The sequence below is a fragment of the Alligator mississippiensis genome, chromosome 1 (assembly GCF_030867095.1).
Source record: "Alligator mississippiensis isolate rAllMis1 chromosome 1, rAllMis1, whole genome shotgun sequence".
NCBI lineage: Eukaryota > Metazoa > Chordata > Crocodylia > Alligatoridae > Alligator > Alligator mississippiensis.
The window spans coordinates 436,664,753-436,688,939 of NC_081824.1; the positions used below are offsets into that span (position 1 = coordinate 436,664,753).

General features: G+C 41.5%; 1 protein-coding gene across 1 annotated transcript in view; it reads right to left on the reverse strand.

The window, feature by feature from the left end:
* The window catches only part of DDX10 (DEAD-box helicase 10), a 337,218-nt gene that overhangs the window by 281,155 nt on the left and 31,876 nt on the right, over positions 1-24,187 (reverse strand). Inside the window, exons 10-12 of the mRNA XM_014600713.3 lie at positions 16,386-16,487; positions 14,164-14,251; positions 3,416-3,504 (exon numbers count right to left, since the gene is read on the reverse strand). Coding sequence (XP_014456199.1) covers positions 3,416-3,504; positions 14,164-14,251; positions 16,386-16,487 — 279 coding nt within the window. The remainder of the gene's footprint in view (positions 1-3,415; positions 3,505-14,163; positions 14,252-16,385; positions 16,488-24,187) is intronic.

The window sequence follows — 24,187 nt, forward strand, 5'->3', positions numbered from 1 at the left end:
ATAATCCAGCAGCTAGCAGCTTTTCCAAGCCATGGGCTGGAACAGCCAGGCTCCAGTCCAATTTGGCCCAGGGGAGCTTAGCTACATAGGCACTGCTCCCAGCTGCCCAGGCCTAGTGCAGGTCTGCACTGCCAAGCCCCAACATGCAATAGCGTAATAGACCTGGGGGGGGGGGTTGAACAGGACAGCAGCCCTCGGTGCCATCGAAGAGGACACCAAAACTGTCCCCTCTGCAAACCAAAAGAATCTTTGCCATGACAGGAACAGCCTGCATTGGCATAGCAGCCAGGCAAGCACAGCCCTAAAGCATCTGTGGGCAGAGAAGGGAAGTGAACAAGGTACCAGGGATGACCTCCAGGGTGCCTACACCACATTGCTGCTGCAGCTGGTGTGCAGCCAGTCCATCCCCAAGCAGCAGCAGCCTGAACCTATGCTGCTATAACAGCAGTGGCTATCACATGAGTGCAGAGATAAGGGACAGGTAAGACCGTTCCCCCCTCTCCCCAACTCTCCAGCAGACTGCATAATCCCCTCTCCCACCCAACTGAGGCATCAATGAAGCTCACTATGCCTCTGCCAGCATGGATGTTGGCACTGGGCAAATCCCTCTGAATACTAGAATACCACTGAAGCCCCATTTCCATGGACTGGGATCCAGTGGCTCTGTAGACCAGTTAGCTCTGTTGCTAACACCGGTCATAATCTACTGGAAAAATTTAAATCTCTCTCTCAGGGCTGGTCCAGCTAGAAGGAGTTATTACTTTAATGCTATATCACCAAACCTCAAAAAAGTTAAAAATTGCAAGGCTCAAAAACCACTTACAAACTAAATGGCAGAGTCCTTAGCTTCATAATAGAATTTATTTTTCCAATTGCCTCTTTACAAACTGTTTTCTTCACATAGTAAAGTGGGAAAACCATCCTTAAAAACAGGTTTTATAATGCTGAAAACCATGCTCTGTCCATTATACTCAATATACAACAAAACCCAGGTGTTCTACATTTTGGTAATTTGTCACATTTCAGTTCATTGCGTCATATAGTGACAAGTTTAAAAATGCAGAAGTGTATGCAAAAGGAAATGGCAGCACTGCGTGGAACGCATTCTTCATGCATCTATGACCATCCTTCTGCCCTTTTCTAACTAATCCCTCTCTCATGAGAAAGGCTGGGTAGTTGACTGGTCAAATAAAGTTTGGTCAATTGACCAGTCAAATATCAGTCAAAAATTGTAAAAAAATTCCCAATGCATCCAAATGTGACACAGAAAAAGCATAATTTTTCCATTAAGAAATATGTGGAAAAAAAAATTTAAAAAATCATATTCCTGTCAAGAAAATTACAGAAAAAACTTCTTTTTAAAAAAAAATAAAATTGCTATAATCTTTGGTCAAAAATATGCAGTCAATTGGAGGGGGCAGAGGAAATCTGACCCCCAGATTTATTTTCCTTGCTGTAGCAGTAGGAGGGGGACAAATTACAGGCAAACTTCCAATAATTAGCTTATATGCCTTGAAAACCATAAGGCAGACAAGGTTCCTTGGGTGAATTTGATATCTTTTATTAGACCAACCCAAATAGTTGGAGAATAGTTATTAAGCAAGCTTTCGGGTTCAAAAACCCTTCGTCAGGCTAAGGAAGTTTCAGCAGTTGGTGTGCGCTCTTCCTGGATGGAATGAAAAGTAAAGAAGCCAGAAGCTGAGCTGGGGAGTCAGTTGCCAGGCAGATTATAATACGTCAAAAATCCAATGTCTATATTTAGTCCATGATCTTTAGTATCCAGGAGGTTGATGAAATGGAGTTCGTAGGCTCGTCTCTAGGAAGTGTTTTTGACCTTAAGTATATTAACGGCAATAAGCCTCTGTATCAAAACAAGGGTCTTATGGGAGTGAGCTGGAAGAAAAAGGAGAGGATGCTTTTTGAGGCAACTTATTTGGTTGTTCTCTTCCCTTTCTAAACAAAAATTGATCACATCCTCCAAAGCAGGGAAACAAAGTAGAAATTAATATTCTATCATTGGATACATTTGAAAATATGAGCACACATGCTTCTTAAACCAGTGTTTTCTCAAATGCAAAAAAAAAATCCCAAAACCATTAAGATCCATGAAGTCCCCTAGTAGCAACTTCCTGCAAATCACCAGAAACATCTACCAAGAAAGAAAAAAAAAAAAGAGGATGGATCCCCAATCATGAATCTTTTCAATATATTTCTCTAAATTGTCTTTGTATTTCTCTATTTTCAATATCTACTTTATATTTCTCTAAATATATTTCTAATCCATGCTTTAACACACACACAGACAAACTACTTTAACTAAAGGAAGGGTGCTCCTGAGGCCCCAGAGATTTGGAAGACTCAAATGCCTTCTAAAATTCACTTTTTTTGTGTCTGATTTTTTTTGGCTGCTTTGATCAGATGTAAGGGGGGAAATGGTGCAAAAACGTCCTAAATGCAATGACAGCACAAAAATAGAATGTCATTTCCAGGAAGCCATAATACCTTTATAATGTAACAGTCCCTCTCCACCTTCCATACTTTGAGCTGCAGTAACCACTGTTTACATTTAAATTACTGTTATTGTATATATGCATAAACCATCCTCCAAGACCAGCAAGAATAGATAAGAGTTCTACAAGCTTCCTTCAAGCTATTTGCAAACACAAATTCTAGAAATGGAAGTGCAGTTCCACAGACACAACAGCTAGGAGCATTTTTGCTTTCAAATCCAGGTTGAGATTCTGTAGCACAAGAGCAGCTTCAGAAAAGAAACCACATGCTCCAGTCTCAGCCTTGACTTAAGCATAAATATTTTGACAACAGTGGCCACTGCTGTCTCTGACAACTCAATATTTAAAAGACTGGCATTTCAAACAACGTAATCACACAGTCATTTCAAATCACCAACTACACTAAATCTCATTTAAAAAATATTTATCTTCAAGGAACAATGCCTCCATTACATTCAAAATGAAGATGTAATGTATCATCTTTATTCTGCCTTATTATACTCTCCTTTTCAGAAGAACTGAAAAGGACAGTCACTATAAAACAGCTCATAGGCTCAAGGATGTTGTAAACAGATGAAAAATACAAATAAATATAGCATTCCATTGTCCTAAAACACATTTCACTTCATAAACCTCAAGATTTTGTATCTAGCATTAACATTTTTACTACTCCTTGTGGTGTAGCATCAAATTTTCCTAACTTTCTTTGAGGAAGAATGAGGAAACGTAAAAAAAGCTTTCCTTGGGAAAGCAGGAAAAACATAAATGTTCGAAGAAATTTAAATTCCATTTGTAAACAAGGTAAAGTGGGTATTTGCCACAGAATTAAAAGAAATACAAGAAAAAAAAGGCTTTTCTATTCATAAGCATTTCATATTAGGTGCTACACATTATATCATACTTACAGTGCATATTCTGCTAGAGGCAACATGAAAACATCAAATATTTCTTTGTTCTTCATTAGGTAGATTGAACGCAAGTAGGATACAAAACACTGAAAAGAAAAAAAAATAGTTCACAACAGAAAACATTCTCCTTTTAGCTTTATTTATTAAAACTGAAGCAATTTGCTCTATGTCTGTAAACCATTTAAACCACCAACCAAACTTGTTTTATGAGAGTCTCCCCCTGCATACAAATATTTTAAAACAACCTCAGTTGCAGAATCTGCTTACAATTTGTTCTTGCCAAATTATGATCAAAAACAACAAAAATCATTTACCCCAAACTGAACAGCCCACCACTACTGCCAAAAGTAATCCACCAAGGTTCAGGCAACTGGCTGCCTCATTCCCAAAGGGAGTGCAAATTTCTGACCCAGGTGGTTCTGCTGAGCTTTGATGCTCAGCAGCTCAAGTCCATTCCTGCTTGAGGGAAAAGAATACAAGCAGGAATATCCATCCCACTTATGTCAGCAGTGTCCCAGAGTGCCACCTGAGCATGAATGTAACTGTATTCTGGGACCCTGCCAGGGAGCGGTTTCCAGAGCTATACACTCTGGCAAAACACTGTCTCGGTCAAAGTCCAAGTGGTCACGCCACAAAACCAGTCTATGTTGCCAGCAAATGTCACTGGTGCTCCATGCTTGCTTTCAATCATGAACATGGATTTTGCAGCAGTGGACTTTGCCGGAGGGTCAGCATTCCATAAAGTCAGCATTCAGTAAAAGTTGTTGTTTAATAAAAGTTTATTTATTATGGTTTCATTACAAACTTGAAGTGGTGAGCTTTATTTAAACATTGTTGTTTAATACGTGGTACGTTTTACTTTCTTAAAACAGCTGAAGAATAGCCTGTGTGCTGCTGTTCAGTGGTAATCAGCCCCATGGCAGGCTACCTTAGCCAGAGGTGTGGGAGAGCCCGCCCTGAAAAACACCGGAAATTGATTCCAGTGAGCCTGCAAGGAGCCCGCTTTTCTCCCACCTGGAGCCTGAATTACAGCGGTCCCTTTCTATTGCACGTTCACTTTGTTCCAAAGGTCAAAAAGAAAATTAAATGTTGCCCCATGTATTAGTATAGATAGGCCATTGTCTTGCTTCAACTTTGTTACAATGTTCATGATAAACATGTTTTTGTAACTTGGGTCACTCTTTGATGTCTTGTTCACTCAACTCTGAAGTGACAGGCAACTTGTCAACAGCCACCCATTCTTCAAAAGTTTGAAGTAGCATTACTTCCAAAGGAGAATCTTCCTTCTCAGCTTCTATGCAAGTTGTGTTGACAGTTGTACTTCTACCATTTGTAATTACTCTAGTACAGGGGTGGGCAATTATTTCAGGCAGAGGGCCGCTTACTGAGTTTTGGCAAGCCATCAAGGGCCACATGACAGGCAGCCAGGGGCAGCTAAATATTAATTTTCTAAAATTTTTAGGGGCCCCGCGAGCCAGGTAGAATGGCCTGGTGGGCCGCATCTGGCCCGCAGGCCAATTTTGCCCACCCCAGCTCTGGTATCAGTTTTAGAGTCCCAAGAATAACTCGGTACGAGAAAAGACTGACTCTAGAAGGCTCAGTCAGCTGAAACTAGCAGAAGCTAGAGTTTCAATTCCCATTATTATCCTGTCACACACAGTTTGGTATTGTGGTCTTCATGCTTTTAATAGTGCCTTGGTCAAGGGACTGCAGGGTTGAGATCATGTCATCAGGAATAAATATTAATTTGCCTTTCTGTAATATCACATATAAGAGATGCAAAGAAGGCTGTCCAGCACCAAAATCTTTCTACCATTAAGTTTATGGTCCAATCAGTTTAGGAATTCCATGAAAACTGAGTTTGTTATCCCTGTTTGTTTGCTTTGTAGACAAGTAACAGTCTTGACATCAAGAAAGCATTATGGACTTTTGCTCTTTCTAATAACTCCATGGGTTTCTTTTTTCAGAGCCTGACATATTGCAGGTAAGAAGCAGTGTAATGCGGTCTATGTACTTCTTACCAGTATAAACAGGCATGCTTGAATGCAAGGATCAAATTGGGCACTGCTCGAAAGACAAGGCCCATTTCATCCGTCTTGACAATAACAGCAGCAGTTCAGACAAAATCTGTGACACCCATCTTTCCATCAACAATGCCCTGACATAGTGCTTTTCTCCATGCAACTTCTTCAGCACAATCTTTCTGTCAGTGAGATTTTTGTATGTGGCAGACATTGTAACCTAGTCTGAGTTTGTCCATCAGCAGGTGTCCATGCAACAACTACAAGTTCCAAACCCCTCTATATGGGGTCATATGGTTTTACAAGTGTAAGGAGTTAGAAGTAAAGGGGGAAATACAAAAAAGCCACGGGGGAAGGGAATAAGGAAAGACTATAAGTAGCTGAAAGCAGACTGTAGAGAACCCAAGAGACTGGGAAGAAAGAGATGAGTCTGTAACCAGAGCACAAACTTCCCTCAGAATCTAGAATAGAGCATTAGGCTTCCCTGCATAATAGCAGCTTCTTATTTCTCCCTAATAACTAATCTACACAGAAGATAGAACTTCTATTGTTACTCCATAAGTTGAAGCAATAAATGTCTGTGATGCTGATCCACTGGTTCCAAACACTTCTGAAGATCTAGATGGGGTCCATATCATTTCACAGAAAAGAACATTCCCAGTTGGGCCCTCCATTTAACTTCATGGCAATTATATGTTTGGATGAAATAGTATCACTTCTGAATGCCATGTACAAGCAGTGATCACTTCAGAGTCCCTGGCATGTGCAATAAGTTTATCCTGCAGAAACAAGTATGACTGAAGCTGTTAGCTCTACTCAGAAGCTTCCTTATTTTTGCTGGCTTCCAGTTTTCACCAAGTTTAACACCGTTCTTCCCACTCATGAGTTTAACTTTCCTTGAAATGTTAGTATTGAATGGATGCAGCCCAAATGCTATTTCAATATATCCAAGCAAGATACATCATCAAGCGTAAATGCCTAGAGACCCCAACTCATAAATCTATATTGTGCTAGGCATTGTAGCTACATATTAAGGAGACATATTAAGTGCCCCAAGCACTTAAAATCTGTAGAAAATATTAGAGAAATGGTGCGAGACAAGTATTATTCCCATTTTACAAGACAGGGATTGAGGCAAAGGTTGACTAAGTGACTTTTCTGAACTATAAAATGCTGCATGTGACAAAGCCATAAATCGAACTCTTATCTGGCTGCAGTATGTTAACCTCAAACCCATCATTTCCTGCAAGAAAGTGTTTTTCCCATTCACCCCCTACCCCCCAAACAGTGTCATCTTTATAAAGTTAAAGCCAATTCCTTTAGGGTTCTGAAGCTGTTCTGGGTATGCACTGGGCAGCCAAAGGGGAGAAAAAAAATATGAAGTCAGCTTGAACTTTTTAGTTAGTTTCTACTGTTTTAACAGGAAACAGTGGAAACTTCTGTTTGACAGTTCTACTTTTTTGGTATTGCTCTCAGTAACAAAAGTATTACAGGATGAATCAAAAGTTTGTACCATTATGGAGAATGTCAGCAGTGCATGTCAATGATGGATTGCATTAATATTTTTATTACAGAAGCACCTAGAGTCCCAGAAGCAGATCTAGGGTCCTACTGTTCCAAGTACCACACATACTTAAAACAACAAATTCTACACATTACCAATTTACCACATTTACAGTTTTGATTTAGTGATGTCATTTTTACATTGTAATTTTAAAAACACACATACATGGTGTATTTTTATGTGTCAGCTATAACAACAGTCAAAGCAATACAGCTTGATTGAATTTGAAGTCATAACTGTCTATAATATTACAATTTCTCACCAGCATCTCCGTGCTTCTTCCCCAGAGCCTGACAAAGAATTGATGGATATATACCATTTCTTAGGCACCTCACATACTGCCAATCACACTAGTGGAATCGGTGTCCTTGGTCTCTGTTAAGGTTCACTGACATACTGCTCTCTCTGAAAAGCAACTAAAGTACCTACATATGCCATTTTCTAAGCACTCTCTCTCCAGTTGCAAGACAAAGCTACACAGGCTGCATGACTTCTGAAGATCCCTTCCATGCCCCTAAAGCCTCCCTTCTTCACAATATACCACCAACTCCTTAAAAACCACCATCAACCCACCAATATTTTTTTTTCCTTTTATAAAATGCTCCGTTGTTTCAAATGATGCGGTACTCTACATGGTTAGCTGCCATCTAATGTATGCTATAAACCTCTTTAATAATGGCTTTCTTCAGTCAGACATCAAGGTTGGCAAGCACAAAATCCTAACCTACTTTTAAAAACATCTTCCACCCCACCAGACCTCTTTTATAAATTCCTCCCCATTAGGATTTTCAGAGTCAGCCCTCAAAGTGTGCAGCCCAGAGAATCAACATATTCCTGACCGGTAAACGACTACAAGACCCACACATCGTTCTGCCCACTTCATCCTTTCTGGCACACAAAGAATTTAGCTCTTGCAAATCTCAACAATCTGCCAATTCAGAAAAAAGTGACAAGCCAGGCAGCACAACTCACATGCTCTTGGTTAATCCAGGACTCTGCTATGTCTCCAACAGCAAAATTTCAGCTGCACTGCAGCCTTTGTTTTAAAAGTAATATTCAGAAAGCTACTGTGGGTCATTTCCATAAATACGCTTGTCCACATAAAAGTATGCAACATATAAAGAGGAACCCCAGCTAGGATAAACTACTATTTCATAATTTAAAGAATTTCATGTACTGACCTTATATGCCATTCATCTGTAAAAGAGCATATTGCAATTTGATATTTGTATTAAATAGCAATAAAGATGGTTTTTAAAAATTGCAATAAAAACTAGATTTTCTGGATAGGTTCAACATTACATTTGTCTGCCTTGACAGATTCCATCATTTGATCTTAATCTACTGCTATTTTGATTTTTTTTTCAAATTATGTCCCCTCATTCCATTTACATTTATCTGCAATTTTTAAAGAAATCTTAAAGAGCCAATGCAGGAAACAATATGAAGAGGGAAAGGTTTATTAGTTTTCTCATTTTAAGTCAGGAAACATTGGCTTGCTCCTTGCACCTTCCCTCCACCAGCTACTCCATCACTTCTGATGTAAATTTATCTAACTATAACATATTGCTACAGTCGCCAATGAGCATAAAATGCCATCAGGTACTCCTGGTCTAAACAGTGCTCTTCAACGAGGAAGCTTGCACTGCCATTTTTCATGCTATGGCTACACAGCTTCAGATTTCAGTTTGGAACCGTCAATCTGGCACCCTTCACAAATAGAAAATTAGCTTTAAAAATATGAAGTAGTCAACAGCCCTAATTAAGGTCCTGACCTTACAGCTGTTATGCACACACAACTGCCACTGCCTTGGGTACTCTGGCCCAAGGTCACTACACAGTCAGATACTGGGAAGTATGTCATTCATTTCACAGATTTCATAGACATTAGGGCTGGAAGGGACCTCGGAAGATCATCGAGTCCAGCCCCCCGCCCAAAGGGCAGGACGTCAGCTGGGGTCATAGGATCCCAGCAAGATAAGCATCCAGTTTCATCTTGAAGGTGTTCAATGAAGGCGCTTGAACAACCTCCGGCGGCAGGCTGTTCCAGACCTTGGGGGCTCGGACAGTAAAGAAATTCTTCCTTATGTCCAGCCTGAAACGATCTTGTAGTAGTTTGTGACCATTCGTCCTCGTCATCCCTTGGGGCGCTCTGGTGAACAAACGTTCCCCCAGATACTGGTGATCACCCCTGATAAACTTGTAGGTGGCCATCAGATCACCCCTGAGCCTGCGCTTTTCCAGGCTAAAGAGCCCCAGGGCTCTCAGCCTGTCATCGTAGGGTCTGCTTCCCTGACCCCTGATCATGCGCGTGGCTCTTCTCTGGACTCTCTCAAGCTTCTCCACATCCTTTTTGAATTGTGGAGCCCAAAACTGGACGCAGTACTCCAGCTGCGGCCTCACTAAGGCCGAGTACAGGGGGAGAATGACGTCCCGGGATTTGCTTGAGAAGCATCTATGGATGCAGGCCAGCGTTTTGGTCGCTTTACTAGCCGCAGCATCGCATTGCAGGCTCATGTTCATCTTGTGGTCAATGATGACCCCCAAGTCTCTTTCTTCCATAGTGCTAACCAACATAGCACTGCCGAGCCTATAAGGATGCTGCGGGTTTTTCTTCCCAAGGTGGAGAACCTTGCATTTATCGGCATTGAACACCATCAGATTTTCATCCGCCCACTTGCTGAGCCTGTCCAGGTCAGCCTGGATCACCCGCCTGTCTTCTGGCGTGGATGCTTTGCCCCAAAGTTTGGTGTCATCGGCGAACTTGGCCAGTCCGCTTCTGACTCCAGTGTCCACATCGTTAATGAAGATGTTGAACAGTATGGGTCCAAGAACAGAGCCCTGGGGGACCCCACTGGTCACAGGACACCATGATGAGTGACTTCCATCAATTACTACCCTCTGGGTCCAACCCCGGAGCCAATTTTCCAGCCAGTGGATCGTGGGGGACCCAAGGCGACAATTGGCCAGTTTCTCCAAGAGACGATCATGGGACACCAGATCGAAGGCTTTTTTGAAGTCAAGATATATGACATCAATCTCATCTTCCTTGTCCAGGTGATAGGTCACCTGGTCGTAGAAGGAAATGAGATTGGTCAAGCAAGACCTACCCGCAACAAACCCGTGCTGGCTATCCCTTAAGATGTTGGCGTCGGCCAGTCCATTAAGGATGGCCTCCTTAATAAACTTTTCTAAGATCTTCCCCGGGATAGAAGTCAGGCTGATGGGCCTATAGTTAGCCGGATCCACTTTCCTCCCTTTCTTGAAGATAGGCACCACGTTGGCCTTCTTCCAGTCATCGGGCACTACACCAGAGCGCCAAGAGTTTTCAAAGATCCGCGCTAGAGGCTGGGCTATGATGCTCGCCAGCTCCTTGAGTACCCTGGGGTGAAGATTGTCAGGGCCGGCTGACTTGAAGGTATCCAGCTTCTCAAGATGTTCCTTCACAAAGTCAGCATTAATGGAGGGCAGGGGATCACCCTCACCCAGACTTCCCGGCCCTGTAGCAGGCACAGGCGTCCCATGGGGCTGATGAAAGACCGACGCAAAGTACCTATTTAATAGGTTGGCTTTTTCCTGGGCGTCAGTTGTCAGTTGCCCCATCTGGTTCAGCAGGGGTCCAACGTTGCCCCTGCTTTTCCTCCGGCTCCCCACGTATCTGAAAAAGGACTTTTTATTGTCCTTGATGCTCAAAGCTAGCTGGAGTTCAGGTGCAGCCTTGGCTTTCCTGGTCTGCTCCCTACAGGACCGGACCAGTGCAGAATAATCCTCCTTGGAGGTGACTCCCATCCTCCATCCTTTGTAGGCCTTTCTTTTTAGCCTCAGGAGGTCTGCTAGGTCCCTGGAGAGCCAGGGGGGCTGCTGTGCCCTCTTGCTGCCTTTCCTCCGAGATGGAATAGACTTAGTTTGTGCATTGAGGATCGCTCCCTTGAGGAGCAACCACTCTTCTTGAACTCCCCTCTCCCTGCGGTCACAGTCCCTTAGGGCCTCACTGACAAGCCTCCTGAGCTTGTCAAAGTCGGCTTTCCTGAAGTCAAGGACTTGCGTGTTGCTGACCGACTTGCCAGCTTTTCGGCAGATGGTGAAGGTGATCAGCTCGTGGTCGCTGTCACCCAGCTTCCCATCGATCACTAGGTCGCCGACTAGGTCCTCCCCAGTAGCCAGCACCAGGTCGAGCAGCGCTTTGCCTCTCGTTGGCCCATAGACTTCTCGAGTCAGGTAGAGGTCATCCACGCACGAGAGGAAGCTCTGCGACCGCTCAGATTTTGCTGAGCGATCCTCCCACGAGATGTCTGGGTCATTATAGCTGGTCTGCAAATAAAGTGGCCTATATCTTTAAAAATTCTTACTCTACACTCCGTAGAGGGCCTACCCTCTACCCAAAATTATCTCTAATAAGCCAAAAGCCTGGACCATAACACTTCACTTCTGATCTGTCACAGCTTCCTACTCTGACTCTTCTTCTCATTCCAAAACTATCCTTCTCCAAACTGTTCCACTTTTCAGCTGGTAGATCATAGGCTAACCTCAGTCTACAGCTGTTTTCATTCCCAACTTACAAGATGTTAGCAATGTCCGCTAGGCTCAATTATTCTAAGCAGGGACCTTGTCTTACTCCATTTATATATAAGGAAATATATTAGCTAGCTTCTACCTAATCTCTCTTATTAGTAGGAACCTACCAAATACATGATTTCACAGAAATTGTGCAATTGGCAGTCTCCTGTGAAATAGCCAATTCCCTGTGAAAAAGCACAGGGAGCCACCTATCAAAAAGCCAGCAAAAAATGGCAAAAAGCTGTCGTCTTGGGGGGCAGGGGAGAAGGAAGCAAAAAGAAAAAAATACTATCTTCTGAAGGGGGAGGGATTAGAGATGGGGAAAGTTCCCATCTCTCTGTCTCCAGAAGGGGAAGGGAGTGGGGGGGGAGCAGGGAAAAGCCCACCAAAAGTCCTCTTCTCCTGAAAGGGAGGGAGGAAGGGCGGCGGGGGGGAGGGGGAGCGCGCGCGCGGTGGCAGTCTGTAAACTGTTTGTTTACTCGGCAATTTAATCACCTTCCGCCCCTTCAAGAGGTTGATAACTACTGAATTAACAAACCAGGCAGCTCCAGCTAGGCCTTTCAACCAATGCCTGTGAGGGGCGGGACTTGCAGTGCCCCTTAGCCAATCAGAGGCGTGGGGGGCCTGCTCTGCTCCACCTTCATAGAGGCAGCCCCAGCCCTAATACGATGATGAAATCAGGGGCCCTGGCCATGTTACAGCCGTGTAATTGGCCACGAAGGCCTGTGAATTTGGTAGGTCCCTACTTATTAGGCACATCTGCTATGCTACCTGCAAGTAATAAGAGATTCTCAACTGAAATAAACACCGAGGGCTTTGTTACACCTTAAGCAGTGAGCTGCACAGATGTTGATCAGTGTTATGTTAGTGCTAGCTCAAGCTTGGAGCAGTCGCTCGTTCAGGTCAGCAGAGGCTTGGAGGACTGAAAGGTAGGAACCTGCCCCCTTCCTTTCCAGGCTTCCCTCCTGCCCTCTGGGGATCCCCCAGTTCCACCTTAAGCAGTGAGCAGGGATCAGGGAAGGATGGAGGGTGGGGAGCAATGGGTCCAATCCAGGCTGGTGGGGGGTTTGGACAAACAGATGAGATATGTACACTAAGGTGTAGCTTAGCATGGCTACTCCTTAATATAACACAAGCTGGGTAGCACAGATCAGAGAGAATCCTGCCATGAAGTGGCATAACTTTGAGCTGCCTAATGAGCGCTCAAAAACAGTTTCAGGTGTTAATGTGCAGACAATCCAGGGGTTAAGAGCTCTAGGAGCTGCCCAAAACTACCATGTAACAAGGCCCTCAGTTACATAGGTAAGCTGGCTGCAATAATCCTTCACAAACAAAAGAACAAATGCTGAAAATACCTAACTTTAGAAAGCAGGATGATAATGAATTTAAAGTCACTCAAATAATGCAACCCATTATATTTACAACTCATATGATGGGCTAAAGGTGATATACAGAAAAAAAACAAAATCAGACTTGTCCATGAGTAAGCACAGGACGAGTGACACCTCCAGTTAAGGTTACCCAGTACTTATCATTTTCAGAACCTGCTTTGAATTGCTTACAACATTCCTAACCTGCTTGGATTGAAGTTTTTCACAGCAGATGTCTGTCTTAAGATAAAATTTGGAAAACCATAACTAAAACAGGTGAGCCCTTTCCAAAACAAGTTAGGGAAAAATATAATTTTCTGCCTACATTAAATTCTGGAAACCTCTTCTTTGAAAAGCTCTAGTGTTTCCAACTGGTAGCATTTTCTTAACTTCTAAACACTTAATTCTGCAACCTTAATAGTCGTACAGTCATAGCACCACAGTGCCTCTCCATCCATCCCACGAAGCCACCCAAGGGCAGCAGAAGTTTGGCCCAACTGGGCAAGGCCATTGGCAACAAGCTTGGCTCACCAGTGCCTGATCCCATGCTCCAGCCATGACCAGATCCTCCACCTGCACCACTCCTGCCAAACCTTCCACCGGCACTCTGTTTATGGCCCATACTATGCAACAGGGGAAGTTAAGATTCTAATATTATAAAAAGCCTTGGTCTGTTTGTCCATAATGCTTTATTCGCACTCTGATGAGAGTGCTCCAAGAGCGTTCCAGACAGGAGGCAGTGACGGAGCACCGCCATGACAGCAGGGACAGAGCCGGGGATTGCCCTACCCTCAACCCCGCTCCCTGGAGGCAGCAGCAACGGTGAGTGGAGTGGTCCCAGACCCCAAGCGGCAGTAGGGCGGGGGAAGAGGGAACAGCCCAACATGGCAGAAGAGGGAGGGGAGAAGAGGCCCAGGCCCAATGCAGCTGGGGAGGGGGGCTGAGTGGGGCCAAACCCCAAACGGAAGGGGGGGAGGGAGAGGAAAGGGCCCAGACGAGTAGGGGGGTGGACACGGGATGCCATCCCCACCCCCGTCATTCTTTAAGGCAATTTGCTAGTACTTTCCATAACAAGGTTCACCATTTCCCTAGGGATGAACAGGCTTTTTTAAACTAAAAACAGTCAAGTTGTAGGCATTTAAACATGTGCATCAACAATAACTGGCAAGCCAATTATGTGAGGGGTTCTGTTAAACAAATACATCTCCAAAGGATGGGTTACATATCACTTACCCTTTGAGCCCTCTCTTTTAACTCTTGGTCTTGAGCTAAAAATGCCTGCACCTTCTTTTGGACATCTACAAGTTTTTCAGGGTTGATCCTGATTAAAGAATTAATTAATTAATTAATAATAATAATAAAATAGTTTTGCATTCATCTGTATTAAGAAGCCTCTAGAGTTCCCAAGGGTACATTTTTTCATTTTCCTCTAAATTATTTAAAAGTGCATAAGGCTATTGCTACTGTGAAGGAGGTTAGACTGATGTTGAAGACCACTTTCTTCAAATGAAGATGCTGCAAAAGCAAACAAAAGGTCAGATCTTTTATCTAGAAAATGGCTTGTGTCAGAAGAAAAGATTTTTCAAAATGAAATGAAAATTAATATTAAAATGCTGAAAATGAAATCAAGAGAGAAAAGTATAGCATACAGTTGTAATACTTTATGTTAAGGTAGATTTAAAGAGACTATCTTAAGATGATCTTAAGTTTTTTCAAAGGCAAAATACCACAGAGGTACAGAAATTAAGTATTTCTCATATCTAGAGTATATCTTTAAATCTAGATGGATAAAATAAAGGAAGTTGATATTAAATGACGTGAAAGTTCCCCAATATCTAGACCTAATGGAATAAGTTTTAACTGTTCTGTTATAGCAAATTCCATTATACTTAGTAACAAAAAAAAAATGCCAGCTCCCTGAAAATTGCTTTGTTTATATGTTTTTCTTTAGGTATTAATAATTCGATCACTTGAATTCTCTTCCATTTATCTCTTATGCTCACTTGCTTGTATCAATCACCTGTACAAATTCAGGCTACCAAGTAACAGAGTTAGATGTACAAGAGACCCTCACCATTCGCAGAGGATATATTCTAGAGATCCCTGCGAATGGTGAAATCTGAGAAAACTGACAGGGCTCCCCATGAGACCCCACAGCCACCCCCTGCTCCCCCCACCATTGTTCAATGAAGAAGCTGGAAGCACGGGTCTCTCCCACAGCGCCTGGGGACCGACCCCTTCCTGCTGCGCTGCAGGGACCAACTCCACCTGGGGACAAACCCCACCCTGCTGCGCCATGCACACTCCAAGCGCTGTCATGGCTGCCTCCGGGGGAAAGATGCCACCACCGACTCCTTCCCCACCCCTGGCGCTCGCTTTCTGCCTGCTTCCTAGCTCTGCCCTCCCCTTCCCCGTGCAGCACTCCATGCCTGGCTGATGTAGAGGCAGGAGTTCAGTGCAGTGCCAAAGGGAGCCATGGCACCGCTTGCCCCAACCCACCCCAGGGCCAGCCCCTTCGCCACCTAGATCTACTATTTGGAGCCTGAGGCTGGCCCCTCAGACCTTCTGCCAGCCCAGGACTCCTCCGCCCTGACTCAGCGTGCTACAGTTCCAGACATATGTGTAAACACTGCACCAGGGAGCAGCTGACTCCAGCGCAAGCTATGCCAAAGTTTATTGCATCATATTTTTTGTAAGTTTATTGCATCATATTTGGGGGTCGGACTCGACGATCTATTGAGGTACCTTCCGACCCTAACATCTATGAATCTATGAGTCTATATGAATTAATTGCATATGTAGATGCATCTAACACGGGGGGGGGGGGAAATGGTCTGATAACCTCTGCCATTTCTTAAGAGGTTTTTAGATCCACATCCTATAATTGTATATTATCTGTTTAGACAGCACTGAACAAACATCAGTTCCTGCTCCAAGGAACCTGCAATCTAAGTCCAACTTATCCACTATACCAAGAGATTTATCTAGGCAACAGGATACAATTCCTGTGCAAGTAGTACTAAGAATTTCCTCTATTATGACTAACAATTGTGTTTTATAAATTTTAAGGCACCTCATGATATTTTCCTGATAACAAAGAGTCTTCTAATTTATAAAGATTTCTGAGCTTTATTTAGTCATGCTTTTAATTTTCACATTATGTCAGATCTGGTTAGTGGAAGGCTGTAGTGCAGCCAAAAGCTATTTCTACTCATTTTAATGAAAAGATGAGCAAATGGGAGGTCCAGAATTGTGCAAGCATAAATACTAACACAATCTGATTTATATTCATGAAAGTATAAAATAGATGCCACTAAAAGGAAAATGTGGAAGCTGCTATATCTTGGTGAACTGAACAACTTACAAACATCAGATTACAAAAATAGGGTAGAAATAGGAATTCGTTTTGTTGTCTAATTGTAATATTTGGACAAAAATAAACATGTTAAACTTACTTTGTCTCATTTATAGGCACTCTTCTTTGTGACAGTTGTTGAACCATGCCTTTTTCTTCTGAGGGAAGCAGTATTAACAAAGCTTCACCACCTTCTTTGTACCTGATGGGGGAGGAAGAGAGAGAGAGAAGCAAGGGTTATTTTGGTTACAGATTTCTAACTATATATCTATATCTATTTTTATATAAATAAGTAGCTTTATATCTATAGTTAAACTATAGTACATATAGTTTCACACACATACACACACTGTATTTTCTTAAATACAACATATTCCCAAATAAGATATGCAGTTTGTTTTTGAAAGGCAGAATGAAAGAAAAAAATCTTTACTTGAAAATATTGGTAAATAGCTGTAAATAACTAAGTAGCAAGAGCTAGGGAGCCTAGTATTTTCACTGTACTACTTACTCCGTGTGTAGCTGCAGTACCATCTTTTGCTTTCCCCCTGCAGAGGCTAACATATTTCTTCACTTGCAATTTGTACCTCAGTTTCCAGCAGCTCATTTTTTGCACAAAAGTATAAGTTTCATGCAAGAAAATATGGTGCATATTACAGGGATCTGGCAGATATTACATTTATGGTGCAATTTAAACCAATTTATGACATCATAAAATTGTACACCAGCCATGAAAATGTTCCACATAATATATACGTGAAGCATCTTTGTGGCTTGCTTGTATGGTACTTTAAATTGAACACATGGCATGTCCTACCTATCCCATGCTAACAATCAGCTAATTGTTGGCACGGGCACCATGGCAGCCAAAACCAAGCCAAGCTAATCAGCTCTCCCTGCTTGGCAAGTTGCAAATCCAGCAGACCCACACATCGATTAGTACGTTCAAACAAATTAGGAAAACTGGGTCTGCGATTTACCCTTCAGTGTATTAATAGGTGTTCTGCAAGCGTTCAGTTTTATGGTTGACGCAAGGCTCCAAACTCCTACACTTTATACTCTTCTTGCTCTCCCTTACTCTCACTTGTCTTCCTTCTACCCATCAAGCTTACTAAACTAGGTCTCTATTCCAGTCATTCACTTGCCTCTCTCAAAATACCCCCTTTCCAGGCCCCCTATATACTTTGTTTCCTTTTAAAGTCTCCCCCACTACGCTCCACAACCACCCTGGAGGGAAAAAAAAAAAGGACAGTAAATGAGGGCAGAAGAGTATATATGGTGACCCAGACTTCTGTGGAAAGCCAGGAGAAGTATGTGTTTCTATCTCAAGCAAGAAAAAGGGAAGATTGTATTAAGGAGAACTCTGGTAATAACGGGGGAAGAAGAGCAATATTTATGAGTGAGTAGCAAAACGGGCACAGCCAGTGTTTGGAGGAAATCCCTCCAGACACAAGTTAATGGCAACAGAACATGAGATAAGAGATAGCACAGCTCATGGCAAAAGAGTAAGCAGCAACAGACAGAAAGGCAATTGATTTGCGCATGTTGGGAAGTGATCCAATTCAATTCTAATCCAGAGGTGCTTGTGGTAGTTAGACAATGATTCTGTCTTTCACCAAGACCTGTCAATACATTAGTGACCAAAAAGAAATTGTGAGGGTGAATTAAGAAGTGTCAAAGCAGGCTTGAGCAAGGCAGGCATTTAATGTGGGGCCTGCTGGGTAAAGACAGACATCCTCAGACATACCAAGAGCATCTTATAATAAATTTATGAAAATCATGGGTCTAGAAACTGAAATATTGCTGGAACTAGGTGCAGCAGGGGTAACAAACAAATGGCAAAGGGAAATGTAGACAAGGTAGCCTAACATAAACTCCAAATTAGTCAGTGAGGGGTCAACGGATGGTTTCATAATTAATGCCAATCAATAAGTTCATGTAAAATGAGTGAGATAAGTCTGACTTGATAAAAGTAACTGGTGAAAAGAAACAGACCTCTGTAAACTGTTTGACATTATCCTATACAGTACCTGAGAAAAACAAACAGTCACTTACAACAGATAAATAAAGATAGGATGTAACTTGATCTGGAACCTAATTAATTCTGGCATCTCTTTATTTTGAGTGTTTGACTAAAAAAATTAAAGATGGTAATGTAGTTTGTGCATTTTGAAGTATGCAATACACACAACAGTGCTCATGCTCTCTCTCTCTCACACACACTCTGTACGCTGAATAAATTGCCTTTCCAAAAAAATAGAAGTATAAGACAGATTTTTAAAAGCATGGAAAACTTATAGAAAGCAAGCAAGCATTAAACTTGGTCTCTAAGGGCTGTAATTATTGCAAAATTTACATTAAATTGTATAAAGCCTTTAGGCAGAGAAAGAGTTATGAAAGTTAAGAAACAAATCACATTAAATAGACCAAATACACAGAAAGTCCTTAAGTAAATAGAGCTACATACATACATACATACATACATACATATATATATATATGCGTCTTTGTCTGTCTGTCCATAACACTTTATTCGCACTCTGACTGGTTGACAGCCGATCAGGGTGCTGTCAGAGTGCTCTGACAGCCAATCAAAGTGCTCTAAGAGCATTTGGGACAAGAGGCGGTGGGGTGACAAAGTGCCACCATGACAGCGGGGAGAGAAGGGGGGGGAGGTGGGAGTGGCCCTGCTTCCTGGAGGTGGTGGCAGTGTGGGGTACTGCCCAAGGGGGACAAAAGGGATGGCGGGGCAGCTATGGAGGCAGCGATGGCAGCACACCAGGGGGGTGGAGGAAAACGAGGCTAGGCCCACTGCACCATGGTGGGGAAGGGGGTCAGGCCCACAGCAACTGGGGGGGGGGGAAAGAGATCAGAATTGCCATTTATTGGGTCAGACTATAGGTACATCTTGCCCAGTATCCTGTCACCAGGGTGGATAAAAATCAACGATTTCTTTTTTTTTTTTAATCAGATTTTTTTTAATTAATCATATTTTTTATTTTTGTTAAGATGCTTTTAAAAAAAAACCTATATAAAGATATCTTTAAATTATAACTAAGTTAAAGCTCAAAGATATAATCATGGAATAGGGATTATAACTTCTAATTATATACTATTTGAGACAATATAGTCATATTACCTTTTTAAAGAAGTTTTATAAAATAGGTCACAACAGGCCATGGACTATATTAGGAGCCCAATCTTATGGGGTTCCCAGAGGCTAGTCTATAGATTAGTAAAGATTAAAGAAAACCACTCTACCCAATGGGACTCAGTGCTCAGTCTAGAAGATCCCATTAAGCATCTCAGTGATGCTTAGTTTCAGCTGTCAAACTGTGCATTTGTCTCTCCAGAGATAACCTCCTTATTAACAGCAGTATATAGAGATGAGAGAATAGACCTGATTACCTACCCATCAGCCTTCTTGTCTCTCTGCAAATTTGTGTACACAGAGTCTAGCTCTTACCTCTCTCTAAAAGTGCAAAGTTTCAAGAAGTTAAATGAATAGAGGATTGTTAGGGTGGAGTAGATCTGGGCAAGGAGGAAGAGTCTGGAGATAAACACAAAGAGAAAAGGGCAGTAGAAACAAAAGAGAAACATTTTGAGCATAATATTCCAGAAGTCTTGAGGGATACGTTTCTGAGTATAGCTTCTCCATTGCTTTGAGGTCTAATGAGGGAATGGTATGATTGAAGGGAAAGCCTATCACGGCAGCAGGCTTGCAAGGACATAAAAGAGAGAAGAAATCTAAGATAAGAAATCTAGAAGAAAGTCCCAAGCTAATAACATATGGCTGCAGTGCTCATTTGATGTCCTCCTAATACAGCGTGGCAAAAATATCCCCTAAATCTTCATGATTAATCTAGTGAATTGGAATCAACTCCCAATAACTTCACAAGCATCTGCTTCAATTTACTTTGGTAAATAAAATAACCAAAATCATAATTCAGTTTTCTGATATAGCTGCAAAATTAATCTGAAAAGATATCAAGATAAATCACTGCTTTAAAATGTATAGTCTGCACCTTCTAAAAATAAAACTTACATTTATCTCGGAGTTGTGAATAATATGTATTAAAGTTATATCAAACAACAAGAATGCACTTTTTTTGTAAAAAAATATTAAATCAAGGCTTCCTGACAGGTAATTTAAATCGTGATTTAAATCAATTTGATTTAAATCAAATCCACCATTTGTCACACTGGCAGAGTGGATGCAGAAAGAGAGAATAAACTAAGAATGACCAGGACTTTTTCCACTGTTCCTCTCTCACTTGCAGCCTCCAGCATTTAAAGTCTAGGAAGTTCTAATTCAGAGTCTGTATCCTTAATTCCTATGCTCAATAGCTACTGATACCCCTTTCCTCCAAGAATTTGTCCAACACTTTTTTCAATTCACAACATCTAGTGATAAGGAGTTCCACACTTCAAATGAAAAGCTGTATGAAAAATAACTTTTTTTTCAGATGACCTGAGACATTCAAAGGAACTGAGAGCTACGTGATGACTATTGCTAAATTTCAATCACTCATTTTAATAATAATGAAAAACCAGGAAACCATCTTAAACTTAGGCACACACATGATACATTCCTATTGGCTTTTGAAAACTGAGAATAACCCTTATCAGTAGTTCTTGTGTATGCAATATTTAGAGTTTGACTCCAGCTACCAAGGCACCCAAACATATGATTCAATTAAGAATTAAAAAGCACAGACAGAAAAACATTAATGCTGCTCTTCCTCACTGCTAAACATGAAAATGAACAGTCACAGACTTGGGTAAACTGAAAAACAAATAATCCTAAGCACCATCTGGAAGAGTTTGCATCTGCTTAGATTCTTCATGATGGTTTCACTGCAAAGACTACACATTCACAGTAAAAAAAAAAACAACAAAACAAACAAACAAACAAAGAACTTTATTTAGACAAAACATGAAGAGAAGAGATTAACGATTTTCTCTTCAAGCAGCAAGGACACACGTTAACAGAAGACTGCTGGTGACTGCAAAGTCACTATGTTTTTAAAAGTTACTGTGTAAGTGGGAAAATTTGAGCTTGGGCCTTCTATTTGTTTTAGGGGACATTAATGATACATGAAAGGTAGCCAAAAAGTTTTCCAAGAAAAGCTTTTTTCTTACTAAAATTTGACAAAATATTGTCAATCCTGGAGGACAATCTAGCAAATAACTAGGTAACAAAATGATACCTCAAGAGGCTAAAAGCTGGCACACTTCAGACGGGAAAGGATTTTTAGTCAGACTGGGCAAGTCTACATGAGACGCTTAATGTGCAGTAGACTAATTCTACTGCACACTAGGGCGTCATGGCAAAAGCCATGCCAACATGCTAATTTACAGTAGAATTAGTCTACTTGCACATTAGGAGTCACAAATAGACCGCGCACTGATGCTATTGTGCAGTAGTGCTGGCTACTGTGCATTTAATTAGTGCCTCATAGTAGAGGTACTAAACTTAATGAGCTGTAACAACAACACGCTAATGCACATGTAGATAGATGTGCCCACTAACTACAGTATTTACAACTCTGTTCTGATTCAAGCTAATAAATACCACACACTTAGAAGAGAATGTCTTCCGACTTTCAGTAAAGGAACTCATGACAGCAGTGCCCATTCCTCTAAAGTCCACCACCAAAGCCACACAAGAGCATTCCTCACATTTCTAGTTGAAGGAGAACAAATAGAAGATAAAACCTTCTGACCTATACCCAAGAAAGAAAACAGTTGTACAGTAACTGGCCTATTTCATCCAAAATTTTCCTTCTTGAAATAAGTTTCCAGTCATGAACTACAACACCTGTCTATGCAGCCACCTAATCTCAGTACTGTCATTGTGCTAGCCAGAGAACAAAAATGGGCAACCTTGCTGAGCAAGGAAAAAGCTACCTAACACAAAAGAAAAAAGTCCACAGCTATATTACAAGATAGGCCTCTAGAAGAGGTTATATTTATTGTGCAATAAACCCCTTAAATGTACAATAAAATGTAACATGCCACACATCAAGGCAATTTATTCAATGATAAAAAATGGTGACCCAGCCTCAAAGATGTTACTCATTAATGCAGAACACCTTTGTGCCTGGTTAGTATTACACTTAAATTTGAAAAAGTGGCAATGCAGACATAGGGTTTTATATAGTACTCTGACATCCTAAGATACTTTACTCCACTGCTTCCCCCTTCCTACCAGGGTCCCATGACAGCAACCTAGACTGTCAAACATAACCTACAGCTGCCTGCAAGAGTAACTAAGCATGCTGTCCACCTCCTTATCCCTGCTGGTGAACTGGGGCTGTACTCGCAGTTCTTTGACACCCCTGGTGTAGTTGAGCATAGGTCACAGCTCAAAACATGTCTTTATTATGCTGTTCATTTTGTATATTTTTATATGTAATTCTGTTAATAAATAAAAACATAAAAGTAATATAATAATAAAAAAGAAAAACTTTAGAACTTTATATATCAAAACATAAACAAAACAAAACCCACAACCCCAACTCTTAAAGAGTTTTCTGCAGGTCACCAGTAACATTCTTCTACAGGAGAGAATAAACTGCATTCTTCATTCAATCTTTAACTGCTACTTTTACACAATACGCCCTTACCCAAGCCAACTGCTGTCTAGATCAGCTAAAGGGGTTAGCTTTTACCCAAGTATTAAGGTATTTCTTCTTAACCAACATAAAAAGCAGGAATAGTGAAGGAAAAAATTATTTTCAACTAAACTTCTTAGCAATCTTACCAGTTCCCCCAACCATCCAGTGCCCTTTCATTCTAAGGCCTCCTCCACAATACAGCTACTGAGTCTATGGACCAAACTGCAGCATGATAAAGACAAAATTCTATCTTGTAGCTCAGATGTGACCTGGTTTGCTCTAGCCACATTCAAAAGCAGTTGTGCATGTGTTTCAACCATGGAACTAGACCACCATCCACTTAGAGTACCCAACAGAACTACACTATAGAGGCAGTGAAAAAAAAATTCATTTATCAATTGGTTTTATGCTTTTTCCCCTCGCCCTGTATTCTTGAAGGTCATAGTCCTTCCACAATATAGAAAACATCAAACATCTGGAAAACCAATGACTTACAGTAAAAACATTTCCAAATTGACTCTTGTTAAAAATGACATAACTCAAACTTTACTGAAACAAGGCGAATCCCTCAAAGGTAAGCCCAGCACCTTAGGAAGGAGGTACCATAAAGCTCAGCCCTCAAATTTGTAAACCTTAAGCAGCAAGAATACAGCTAAAAAAATAGGACCTTCCACATCAAACAGCCATTGAGATTAGAGGGATGTCCCAGAAACTCCACAACTGATCACCCTGTGGAAAGGAAGTCAGGACATCAGACAAGCTACTTACACCTTAACCACTTCCACCGTGCATGCAAGGGAAGTCAGCCAGAGAGAAGCTCAATGCCAACAGAACAATACTATCTGGATCCCTGCCTCCAGCTCAATTCCAATTCTATGAGAAGAGTGCACAAGCTGAAGTCTGTGATTCTGCCCCCTTCCTCCAAAATACTACAATCATTTTACAGTACCCTATTTTTCCTCCTTTTCCTATTTTTGATCCTTTGTTTCTATCAGTTGACAGAAGCCCCAGCTTTATTATTTTTCACTAAACATTTTCAAAAAGACCTAGTGTGTTCTCTGTTTGACAGTGGAGAGGGAATGGAGGCTGACATCTGCAATTTTGGGGAACTAAGTTATTACATTTGTAAAGGGCATTTTTGTTAACATTTCTGTTATAATATTTCTGTGACAGATTGTGAGGGGGGAGGAAATAGTTTGCCAACGTATTAGGGCTCAAGTCTAAAAGAAAAATTATAATTGGCTCTGAGGTTGAGGTTCAGACATTAAATAATTTGGTTTCT